A 12,836-nucleotide genomic window follows, 5' to 3' on the forward strand; every position below is an offset into this window, starting at 1 on the left:
CCCAAAGACCCAAAAAACTACCCTAGGGACCCCAAAACCACCCCAAGGACCCCCAAAACCACCCCAAAGACCCCTCCAACCCCCCCAGGACCCCCCAAAACCACCCCAAAGACCCCAAAACCACCCTAGGGACCCCAAAACCACCCCAAAGACCCCAAAACCACCCTAGGGACCCCAAAAACCACCTCGGGGACCCCAAAACCACCCCAGGACCCCCCAAAACCACCCCAAAGGCCCCAAAACCACCCTAGGGACCCCCAAAACCACCCAAAGACCCCCCAAAACCACCCTAGGGTCCCCTCCAACCCCCCCAGGACCCCCCAAAACCACCCCAGAACACCCCCAAAAACCACCCCAAAGACCCCCAACCCCCCCAGGACCCCCCAAAACCACCCTAGGGTCCCCTCCAACCCCCCCAGGACCCCCCAAAACCACCCCAGAACACCCCCAAAAACCACCCTAAGGACCCCTCAACCCCCCCAGGACCCCCCCAAAACCACCCTAGGGACCCCCAACCCTCCCCTAGGCCCCCCCAACCCCTACGGGGACTCCAAAACCCCCCCCGAGACCCCCCGCCCGGCACTCACGGCAGCGGCGCAGGCGGTGCTGCAGGCGGCGCAGGGCAGCACCCATGGGTGCCCCCGGGGGCAGGTCGGGGCCCAGCAGCTCCTCCAGCAGCAGGGCGTGGGCGCAGGCCCGCAGGGGGGTGTCGGGGGGGGCCCCGTGGCGCAGCCCCACCCCCACCCAGCCTATTGGGGGGGGGGGGGGGGCGGGGGGGGACCCCTCGTTAGGGTGGGGACCCCCCCGTTGGGTTTGGGATCCCCCCGTTGGGTTGGGGACCCCCCCATTGACTTGGGGACCCCCCCATTGGGTTGGCGACCCCCCCATTGGGTTGGCGACCCCCCCATTGGGTTGGGGACCCCCCCATTGACTTGGGGACCCCCCCATTGAGTTGGGGACCCCCCCATTGGGTTGGCGACCCCCCCATTGACTTGGAGACCCCCCCATTGGGTTGAGGACCCCCCCATTGAGTTGGGGACCCCCCCATTGGGTTGGGGACCCCCCCGTTGAGTTGGCGACCCCCCCCATTGGGTTGGGGACCCCCCCATTGACTTGGCGACCCCCCCATTGGGTTGAGGACCCCCCCGTTGGGTTGGGGACCCCCCCATTTACTTGGGGACCCCCCCATTGAGTTGGCGACCCCCCCATTGGGTTGAGGACCCCCCCCATTGGGTTGGGGACCCCCCCATTGGGTTGGCGACCCCCCCGTTGACTTGGGGACCCCCCCATTGGGTTGGGGACCCCCCCATTGACTTGGGGACCCCCCCATTGAGTTGGGGACCCCCCCATTGGGTTTGGGACCCCCCCATTGAGTTGGGGACCCCCCCATTGGGTTGGCGACCCCCCCATTGGGTTTGGGACCCCCCCGTTGAGTTGAGGACCCCCCCATTGAGTTGAGGACCCCCCCATTGAGTTGGGGACCCCCCCATTGGGTTGGGGACCCCCCTATTGACTTGGGGACCCCCCCGTTGGGTTGGCGACCCCCCCATTGAGTTGGGAACCCCCCCACTGGGTTTGGGACCCCCCCATTGAGTTGGCGACCCCCCCATTGGGTTGGGAACCCCCCCATTGGGTTGGCGACCCCCCCGTTGACTTGGGGACCCCCCCATTGAGTTGGGGACCCCCCCATTGGGTTGGGGACCCCCCCATTGAGTTGGCGACCCCCCCATTGGTTTGGGGACCCCCCCATTGGTTTGGGGACCCCCCCATTGAGTTGGGGACCCCCCCAATGAGTTGGGGACCCCCCCATTGACTTGGAGACCCCCCCATTGGGTTGGGACCCCCCCGTTGACTTGGGGACCCCCCCATTGAGTTGGCGACCCCCCCATTGGGTTGGAGACCCCCCCATTGACTTGGCGACCCCCCCATTGAGTTGGGGACCCCCCCATTGGGTTGGGGACCCCCCATTGGGTTGAGGACCCCCCCATTGACTTGGCGACCCCCCCATTGGGTTTGGGACCCCCCCATTGGGTTGGCGACCCCCCCGTTGAGTTGGCGACCCCCCCGTTGACTTGGCGACCCCCCCATTGACGTGGCGACCCCCCCATTGGGTTGGCGACCCCCCCATTGGGTTTGGGACCCCCCCATTGACTTGGCAACCCCCCCGTTGACTTGGCGACCCCCCCACTGGGTTGAGGACCCCTCCCCAATTTGGGGACCCCCCCAAAATTTTGGGGACCCCCCCCCGCCCCCCCCCACCTTGGCTGGGCCGCAGCACGATGAGGTAGTCGCGGGTGCCGCACTCCGCCGCCTTCCTCAGCTCGGCCACGCTGCGGGGACAAATTTGGGGACCCCCCCGCCAATTTGGGGACCCCCCCCCAATTTAGGGATCCCCCCCCAATTTGGGGACCCCCCCCCGGCCCCCAATTTCCGCCCCCCTCCCCCCCCCTTTCCTCACCTCTTGACCAGGCGGTGGAGGGGGGCGCCCAGGTGGAGGCGCAGGCGGGTGCTGGAGCCTGGGGGGGGGGACATTGGGGGGGGACGTTGGGTGACATTGGGTGACACGGGGGTGACATCGGGTGACGCGGGGGTGAGGGGTGACACTGGGTGGCGTGGGGGGGCGTTGGGGGGCGTTGGGTGGCACTGGGTGGCACTGGGTGACATTAGGGGGTGTTGGGTGGCACTGGGTGGCATTGGGTGACACTGGGTGGCACTGGGTGACACTGGGGTGGCACTGGGTGGCATTGGGTGGCATTGGGTGACACTGGGTGGCACTGGGTGACGTTAGGGGGCGTTGGGTGGCACTGGGTGGCACTGGGTGGCATTGGGTGGCACTGGGTGACACTGGGTGGCACTGGGTGACCCCAGGTGACAAAAGGGTGACATTGGGTGACACTGGGGTGACGTTGGGTGACAAGGGGTGACACAAGGGTGGTGTTGGGTGACATTGGGTGACACTGGGTGACACTGGGTGATGCTGGGTGACACAAGGGTGGCATTGGGTGACATTGGGTGACACAAGGGTGGCGTTGGGTGACACAAGGGTGATGCTGGGTGACACGGGGGTGGCGTTGGGTGACACAAGGGTGACATTGGGTGACAAGGGGTGACACAAGGGTGACATTGGGTGGCACTGGGTGACGTTGGGTGACCCCAGGTGACAAAAGGGTGACATTGGGTGACACGGGGGTGATGTTGGGTGGCATTGGGTGACATTAAGGTGACAATGGGTGATGTTGGGTGGCACTGGGTGACACTGGGTGACAAGGGGATGAAGTTGGGTGACAAGGGGTGACACGAGGGTGTCATTGGGTGACACTGGGTGACCCCAGGTGACACAAGAGTGAGGTTGGGTGACATTAAAGTGACACTGGGTGACACAAGGGTGATGCTGGGTGACACGGGGGTGACACTGGGTGCCATTGGGTGACAAGAAGGTGACATTGGGTGACAAAGGGGTGAAGTTGGGTGACAAGGGGTGACATTGGGTGACAAAGGGGTGAAGTTGGGTGACATTGGGTGACACAAGGGTGGCATTGGGTGACAAGGGGGTGACGTAGGGTGACATTGGGTGACACTGGGTGACACTAGGGTGATGCTGGGTGACATGGGGGTGACACTGGGTGATGTTGGGTGACATGAGGGTGACATTGGGTGACAAGGGGGTGACGTAGGGTGACATTGGGTGGCGTTTGGTGACATTGGGTGACACCAGGTGACACTGGGTGACACTAGGGTGACCCCAGGTGACAAAAGGGTGACATCGGGTGACCCGGGGGTGACACAAAGACACTGGGTGACAAAGGGGTGACGTCACGTGACCCTGGGTGACCCCAGGTGACCCCGGGTGACCCCGGGTGACCCCAGGTGACACCCCGGGGTGCCCCCAGCCTCACCGGGCAGCAGCGGCTCGCGGGGGTTGACCTCCTCGGGGCCGGGCACGGGCAGGCCGATGACGTCACCGCCGGGGGGCGTGGCCTGGGGCTTGGGGGCGGGGCTTCCCCGCAAGGCCCCGCCCAGGGCGAGGCGGAGGCGGGGCCTGTTGAGGGTGGGCAGGCACAGGGCCCCCACCGCCCTCACGTTGCAGCCCAGGTGGGCGGCCACCAGCAGGGCCACCAGCACCCAGCTCAGCCTGCGGGGACGTTTCCCATCAGCCCTCGGGGCTCCCCGACCCTTCCCATCAGCCCCTGCGGCGCCCCCATCCCATCAGCCCCCGCGGTTCCCCAGCCAATCGCTGAGCTTCTTCTCCCCATGGGCAAAAACGAAAGTGAAAGTGAAAGTACTCCCCTATCCCATCAGCCCCTGGGGCTCAGGAACTTCCCATCAGCCCCTGGGGCTCCCCACGCCTTCCCATGAGCCCTTGCAGTGCCCCAATCCCATCAGCCCCCGGGGTTCCCCACCCCATGGTCAAAAATGAAAGTGAAAGTACAAAACGAAAGTGAAAGTACTCCCATATCCCATCAGCCTCTGGGGCTCAGAGCCTTCCCATCAGCCCCTGGGGCTCCCTGCTCCTTCCCATCAGCCCCTGCGGTGCCCCAATCCCGTCAGCCCCTGCGGTTCCCCAGCCAATCGCTGAGCTTCTTCTCCCCATGGTCAAAAACGAAAGTGAAAGTGAAAGTACTCCCGTATCCCATCAGCCCCTGGGGCTCGGAGCCTTCCCATCAGCCCCTGGGGCTCCCCATGCCTTCCCATAAGCCCTTGCAGTGCCCCAATCCCATCAGCCCCTGGGGTTCCCCACCCCATGGTCAAAAACGAAAGTGAAAGTGAAAGTCCTCCCGTATCCCATCAGCCCCTGGGGCTCGGGACCTTCCCATCAACCCCTGGGACTCCCCGCCCCTTCCCTCTGATTTAGCCACGCCCATCTGGTAGGCCCCGCCCCCTTTATTAAGCCCCGCCCCTTTTATTAGGCCCCGACCCCCTCTATTCCCCCCAATTGACCTTGGGGTCCCACCAGGCCCCGCCCCCTTTACAAGCCCCGCCCCTTCGTAGACCACGCCCACCATTAGGCCACGCCCCCTTGTCTGACCACACCCACTCCGATAAGCCCCGCCCCCTTTGCTAATCCCCACCCCCTCCACCCCCCCACTGACCCCATGGACCCGCCAAAGCCCCGCCCCCCTTTTCCCAGGCCACGCCCCCTCCGTTAAGCCCCGCCCCTTTGTGTGGCCACGCCCCCCTAAGCCCCGCCCCTCTCACCAGGGCCGCCCCTCCAGCAGGGGCAGCAGCAGCAGCGCCAGCAGCAGCCCCACGGCGTTCACCAGCGTCTCCTGCCCAGTATAAACCAGTAAGGACCAGTACAAACCAGTATGGACCAGTACAGACCAGTACAAACCAGTATGGGCCAGTTACAGCTCCCAGCTCCCAGCCAGTTTCCTTCCCAGTGCTCCCAGTATGAACTGGTTTGCCCCCCAGTGCTCCCAGTATGAACCAGTTCCCCTCCCAGTTCCTCCCAGTGTCCCCATTACGAACTGGTTCCACTCCCAGTAAGCCCAGTATCAACCAGTTGCCCTCCCAGGTCCTCCCAGTGTTCCCAGTTCCCCTCCCAGTGCTCCCAGTATGAACCAGTTCCCCTCCCAGTGCTCCCAGTATGAACCAGTTCCCTTCCCAGTGCTCCCAGTATGAACCAGTTCCACTCCTGGTGCTCCCGGTACCAACCAGTTGCCCTCCCAGTTCCTCCCAGTGCTCCCAGTTCCCCTCCCAGAGCTCCCATTACAAACCAGTTGCCCTCCCCTCATCCCACTCCCACCCCCAGCGCTCCCAGTCCCTCCCAGTAACCCCAGTGACCCCTCCCAGTCCCTCCCAGTAACCCCACCCACCACCCCGCTCCCTCCCAGTCCCCTCCCAGTCCCTCCCAGTGCCCCCCAACCCCCCCCAATCCCTTCCCAGCCCCTCCCGGCGCCCTCCCCAGCCCCTCCCAGTGCTCCCAGTTTGTCCCAGTCCAAACCAGTCTCACCTGGCTGCCGTCCTTGGCGCTCACCTCGGCCGCGTTCTCCCTGCGGGCCTGGTGCACGGCCACGGCCGCCCGCGTGGCCCCGCCCGCCACCGCCACCGCGCTCTGGGGACACCAGTTGGCTCCCAGTATGAACCAGTAACGACCAGTACCACCCCAGTGCCTCCCAGCGCCACCAGAACGGCAGCCCAGTAGCTCCCAGTATCACCCAGTATCGCCCAGGGGCACCCAATGAGACCTTAATGGCACCCAGTAGCACCCCAGTGCCTCCCAGTATCCCCCAGTATCTCCCAGCATCCCCCAGTATCCCTCTGACATCACCCCAGTACCCCCCAGTATCTCCCAGTACTCCCCAGTATCCCCCAGAACCACTCCAGTACCCCCCAGTATCCCCCCAGTAATCTCCCAGTATGCCCCACTATCACCCAGTATACCCCCAGTATGCCCCAGTACCACCCCAGTGCTCCCCAGTATCCCTCTGACATCACCCCAGTACGCCCCAGTATCTCCCAGTACTCCCCAGTACCACTCCAGTACCCCCCAGTACTCTCCCAGTATCCCCCAGTACACCCCCAGTGCCCCCCAGTATCTCCCAGTATACTCCCAGTACTCTCCCAGTACCACCCAGTATTTCCCAGTATACTCCCAGTACCCCCCAGTACCTCCCAGTACTCCCCAGTACCACTCTAACAACCTCCCCCAGCCCCCAAACCCCGCCCCCAACCCCACAGGCCACGCCCCCAAGCCCCCAAACCCCGCCCCAACCCCTCAAGCCACGCCCCCTATGAGGCCCCGCCCCCTATGACGTCACCCCCCCACCCCAGGCCCCCCAAACCCGCCCCCTCCCACCCCAAACCCCGCCCCCAACCCCACAGGCCACGCCCCCTACTCCACAGTCCACGCCCCCAACCCCACAGTCCACGCCCCCAACCCCACAGGCCACGCCCCCACGCCCCCAAACCCCGCCCCCAACCCACCAAAACCCCACCCCGAACCCCCAAACCCCACCCCCAACCACCCCAAACCCCGCCCCCAACCACCCCAAACCCCGCCCCCAACCCCTCGAGGCCACGCCCCCTATGACGTCACACCTTGGCGACGGCGGCCACGCCCAGCAGCAGAGGCCCCGCCCCCCCGCAGCCGGGCGCCAGCAGCTCCAGCAGCAGCCCCGCATCGTTGATGACGTCAGCGGCCAGCCTGCAAGGGGGCGGGGCCACCGAGAAAGGGGGCGGGGTTAGCGCCGAGGGGCGGGGTTTAGCGCCGAGGGGCGGGGTTCACGGGAGGTCACGTGACTCACCGCCACTGCTTGGCCTCGCAGTCCAGGGAGGGTCTGTGGGGGGAGGGACCAGTATAAACCAGTATGGACCAGTATGGACTGGTACCAACCAGTATGGACCAGTATAAACCAGTACGGATCAGTACAGATCAGTATAAACCAGTATGGCCCAACATAAACCAGTATGGCCCAATATAAACCAGTATGGACCAGTACAGACCAGTATAAACCAGTATGGACCAGTATGGACCAATATGGACCAGCATAGTACAGTACAAACCAAGCCAGTATGGACCAGTATGGACCCATACAGACCAGTACCAACCAGTATGGACCAGTACCAACCAGTATAAAGACTGGTACCAACCAGTATGGACCAATATAGACCAGCACAAACCAAACCAGTATAGACCAGTATAGACCAGTATGGACCTGTACAGACCAGTACCAACCAGTACAGACCAGTATAAACCAGTATGGGCCAGTATAGACCAGTATGGCCCAGTACAAAGCAGTACATACCAGTATATGCCAGTATAGACTGGTATGAATCAGTATGGACCAGTACATGCTTATCTAGGCCAGTATAGACCAGTACATACCAGTATAAACCAATATGAACCAATATAGACCAGCACAAACCCATATAACCAATACACACCAGTATAAACCAGTATGGACCAGTATAAACCAGTATAGACTAGCACAGACCCCCTATAACAAATATAGACCAGTATAAACCAGTATGGGTCAGGATAAACCAGTACGGACCAGTAGGGACTGGTATGGACCAAGAAGGGCCCCAGTGATAACCAGTAACAACCAGTAGCCCCTCCCAGTGCTCCCAGTAACACTTCCCTGTACATCCCAGTAACCCAAGTGAACCCTCCCAGTAACTCCCAGTAATCCCAATAATCCCTCCCAGTGCTCCCAGTAACTTCCAGTAACCCCAATGACCCCTCCCAGTCCCTCCCAGTAAGCCCAATGACCCCTCCCAGTCCCTCCCAGTGCTCCCAGTCCCTCCCAGTCCCCCCAGTGACCCCTCCCAGTCCCTCCCAGTCCCCCCAGTGACCCCTCCCAGTCCTTCCCAGTAACCCCAATGACCCCTCCCAGTCCCTCCCAGTGCTCCCAGTCCCTCCCAGTGCCCCCAGTGCTCACCCCTGGAGCCAGGCGAAGATGATGCGCGTCACCATCCCCACCCCATCTGCGGGGACACAATTTTGGGGTGAAATCAGCCAATTTTGGGTCACCCCAAAAGATTTAAGTCAGAATCATGAAATTTTGGGGTGAAATCAGGGAAATTTGGGGGCGAGGAAACTTTGGGGTGAAATCCGGAGATTTGGGGAATTAAACCAGGAGGGAAAAAGGATACGGGAAAATTTGGGGGATAATGAGGGGGGTTTGGGGTGAAATCAGAGAGATTTGGGAAAAAAAGAGAATTTGGGAATTCAATCAAGGGATTTTGGGGTGAAATCAGGAAGATTTGGGAATGAAATCTGGGGGTTTTGGGGCAAAATCAGGGAGATTTGGGGAAAATACAGAATTTGGGAATGAAATTAAGGGATTTTGAGGTGAAATCAAGGAGATTTGGGAATGAAATCTGGAGATTTTTGGGTGAAATCAGAGAGATTTGGGGAAAAAAGAGAATTTGGAATGAAATCTGGGGATTCTGGGGCAAAATCAGGTAGATTTGGGAAAAATACAGAATTTCAGAATGAAATCTGGAAATTTTGGGCTGAAATTGGTGAGATTTGGTAAAAAATGTAGAATTTGGGAATGAAATCTGGAGATTTTGGGGTGAAATCAGGGAGACTTGGGGAAAATCTAGGATTTGGGAATGAAATCAGGGAATTTTGGGGTAAAATCAGGGAGATTTGGGAAAATACAGAATTTGGGAATTAAATTAGGGGATTTTGAGGTGAAATCAAGGAGATTTGGGAATGAAATCTGGAGATTTTGGGGTGAAATCAGAGAGATTTGGGGAAAATACAGAATTTCAGAATGAAACCTGGAAATTTTGGGGTGAAATTGCTGAGATTTGGTAAAAAATGTAGAATTTGGGAATTAAATCTGGAGATTTTGGGGTGAAATCAGGGAGACTTGGGGAAAATCTAGGATTTTGGAATGAAATCAGGGAATTTTGGAGTGAAATCAGGGAGATTTGGGAAAATTCAAAATTTAGGAATGAAATCTGGGGATTCTGGGGTGAAATTTGTGAGATTTGGTAAAAAATGTAGAATTTGGGAATGAAATCTGGAGATTTTAGGGTGAAATCAGAGAAATTTGGGTTAGAAATGGGATTTGGGGAGTGAAATTAGGGAATTTTGGGGAGAAATCATGGAGATTTGGGAAAATTGGGAATAAAATCAGGAGATTTTGGGGTGAAATCGGGGAGATTTGGGAAAAAGGAGACTTTGGAAATGAAATCTGAAGATTTTGGGGAGATTTGGGGAAAATATAGGATTTGGCAATGAAATCTGGAGATTCTGGGGTGAAATCAGGGAGATTTGGGGAAAAAAAAGGAGAATTTGGGAATGAAATTAGGGGATTTTGGGGTGAAAGCAGGGAGATTTGGGAAAAATACAGAATTTGGAAATGAAATCAGGAGATTTTGGGGTGAAATCAAAGAGATTTGGTATAGCAATGGGATTTGGGGAGTGAAATCAGGAGATTTTGGGGTGAAATCACGGAATTTGGGGGTATAAAAGAATTCAGGGAGGGGAATCAGGAGATTTTGGGGTGAGAAAGGGCGATTTTGGGGCAGAAAAGAAAGGTTTTGGGGTCACCAAATTGAGGGGAAACCTGAGCGTTTTGGGGCCAAAACAAAAAACTGGAGGGGGACGAGGGGAGATTTGGGGTGAAACCGGGGGATTTTAGGAGCCCTAGACCTGATTTTGGGGTGAAAAAGAGAGATTTTGGGGTGAAAATGAAGGATTTGGGGTCGCCAAATTTTGAGGGGTTTTGGGGCCACTTCCAGAGATTTTGGGGCCAGAATGAAAAACTGAGGGGGAATGAGGGGACATTTGGGGTGAAACTGGGGGTTTTTGGGGGTGCCGGAGCCGATTTTGGGGTGAAAAAGGAGGATTTTGGGGGTGAAAATGAAGGATTTGGGGTCGCCAAATTTTGAGGGGCTTTGGGGCCACTACCGGAGATTTTGGGGCCAGAATGAAAAACTGAGGGGGAATGAGGGGACATTTGGGGTGAAACCGGGGGTTTTTGGGGGTGCCGGAGCCGATTTTGGGGTGAAAAAGGGGGATTTTGGGTGGACTCACCGCGCAGCACCCAGGTGAGGGTGGCCCCGGTGGCGGTGGCCGCGCTGTCCCCGACCCCCACGGTCTGCAGCACCGCGCGGGTGGAGAGCGTCCCGGTCACCGTGCTGCACAGCGCCTGCCAGTACGGACCAGTACAAACCAGTAAGGACCAGTATAAACCAGTATAAAGCAGTATGGACCAGTAGCAATAGCCACTAAGGCTCAGATCCCGCCCAGTAACTCCCAGTGTTCCCAGGAACCCTTCAAAGCACCAGGATGCCCGTCACGGTGCTGCACAGCGCCTGCCAGTACGGACCAGTACAAACCAGTAAGGACCAGTATAAGCCAGTATAAACCAGTATGGACCCGTATTGTCCAGTATTGATAGCTACAAAAGGCCAGATCCTGCCCAGTAACTCCCAGTGCTCCCAGTAAGCCCCCAGGGTGCCAAAATCTCCACCAGGGTGCTACGCAGCACCTCCCAGTAATGACCAGTATAAACCAGTAACGAGCAGTCTAAACCAGTAAGAACCTGTATGGACCAGTATCGATAGCCACTAAGGCCCAGACCCTGCCCAGTTAACTCCCAGTGCTCCCAGTAAGACCTCAAGACCCCAGGACACCCCTCAGGGTGCTGCACAGCGCCTGCCAGTACAGACCAGTACAAACCAGTAAAGACCAGTATAAGCCAGTATAAACCACTAGGAACCAGTATTGATAACCGCTAAGGCCCAGATCCTTCCCAGTAGCACCCAGTGCTCCCAGTAAGCCCTCAAGACCCCTCAGGGTGCTGCACAGTGCCTGCCAGTATGGGCCAGTATAAACCAGTAAGGACCAGTATAAGCCAGTAAGAACCATTAAGAACCAGTATCAATAACCAGTAAGGCTCTGCTCCCTCCCAGTAACTCCCAGTGCTCCCAGTAAGCTCTCAAGACTCCAGGACACCCCTCAGGGTGCTGCTCCCAGTGCCCTCCCAGTATAAACCAGTCCCTCCCAGTCCCCCCCAATCCCTCCCAATCCCCCCCAATCCCTCCCAGTCCCCTCCCAGTGCTCCCAGTCCCCTCCTATACTGCCCCCAATCCCTCCCAGTCCCTTCCCAGTCCCCCCAACCCCCTCCCAGTCCCTCCCAGTATACACCAGTCCCCCCCAGTATAAACCAGTCCCCCCCAATTCCCTCCCAATCCCCCCCCAGTCCCTCCCAGTCCCCTCCCAGTGCTCTCAGTCCCCTCCTATACTGCTCCCAGTGCCTCCCAGTGCCCCCCCAGTATAAACCAGTGCCTCCCAGTCCCTCCCAGTCCCCCCCAATTCCCTCCCAATCCCTCCCAGTCCCCTCCCAGTGCTCCCAGTCCCCTCCTATACTTCTCCCACTCCCTCCGAGTGCCCCCCAACCCCCCCCAACCCCCTCCCAGTGCCCTCCCAGTATAAACCAGTCCCTCCCAATCCCCCCCAATCCCCTCCCAGTCCCTCCCAGTATAAACCAGTCCCCCCCAGTCCCCCCCAATCCCTCCCAATTCCCTCCCAATCCCCCCCCAACCCCCCCCAACCCCCTCCCAGTGCCCCCCCAGTCCCTCCCAGTGCCTCCCAGTGCTCCCAGTACCTGCAGGCTGTCCCAGCCCTGGTACCTCCCGTAGTCCCCGCTGACGCTCTCGGGGTACCCCTGGGGCAGCAGCAGCCGCTGGGGGGGGGGGGGAGGGGCGGGGTCACGACCCCCGCCCCTCCCCCCCCCTTTGTGCCCCTCCCCCACCCCCCCCTTTGTGCCCCTCCCCCACCTCCGCCGCCCGCCGCAGCCCCTCCCCCACCCCTCCCCCCTCCCCCTCCCTCGCCCCTCCCCCCCCGGGGAGCCGCCGCAGCCCCTCCCCCACCCCCTGCCCCTCCCCCACCCCCTGCCCCTCCCCCCCCCCCCCCCCCCGGTACCGGGCGGCCTCGCGGCGCCCCCAAAGCTCCCGGACCAGGGGGGGGGAGGGGGGGGGGGGGTGGGGGAGGGGCTGCGGCGCATCCCCGGGGGGGGTGGGGGGGGAGGGGGGAGGGGGAGGGGGGAGGGGGGAGACGCCAGGAGGAGACGCCGCCATCGGGGGGGTGTTGGGACTCTATGGTCACGGGGAGGGCGCTCTGCGAGGGAGGGGCCTCCGGGACTCGATGGTTAAACTAGGTGGTCCTCCAAGTCTCTATGGTCACCGCGTGGGCGATCTGGGAGGGAGGTCCGCCGGGACTCGATGGTCACTGCAGGAGGAGTCCTCCAGGACTCTATGGTCGCCACGTGGGCGATCTGGGAGAGAAGTCCTCCGGGACTCTATGGTCACCGTTTGGACTCTCTAGGAGGGAGGTCCTCCAGGACTCTGTGGTCACTGCAGGAGGAGTC

The 12,836-nt window shown here is 60.2% G+C and overlaps 1 protein-coding gene across 1 annotated transcript; it reads right to left on the reverse strand.

Annotated features, from left to right (window-relative positions):
• Positions 1-587: 587 nt before the first annotated feature.
• On the reverse strand, positions 588-12,546 carry RUSF1 (RUS family member 1; the record flags this gene model as incomplete). The annotated part of the gene is made up of 13 exons (XM_032207304.1): positions 12,526-12,546; positions 12,247-12,267; positions 12,075-12,152; positions 10,499-10,613; positions 8,385-8,430; positions 7,248-7,280; positions 7,042-7,147; positions 5,954-6,055; positions 5,197-5,267; positions 3,897-4,132; positions 2,459-2,516; positions 2,260-2,330; positions 588-749 (listed from the first exon to the last, which is right to left on the reverse strand). Coding segments are annotated over exons 1-13 (1,120 nt in total), but the record flags the coding sequence as incomplete, so codon positions are not given.
• Between the last annotated feature and the right edge of the window lie 290 nt (positions 12,547-12,836).

Source organism: Aythya fuligula, unplaced genomic scaffold (assembly GCF_009819795.1).
Source record: "Aythya fuligula isolate bAytFul2 unplaced genomic scaffold, bAytFul2.pri scaffold_80_arrow_ctg1, whole genome shotgun sequence".
In the NCBI taxonomy this organism is placed as follows: Eukaryota; Metazoa; Chordata; class Aves; order Anseriformes; family Anatidae; genus Aythya; species Aythya fuligula.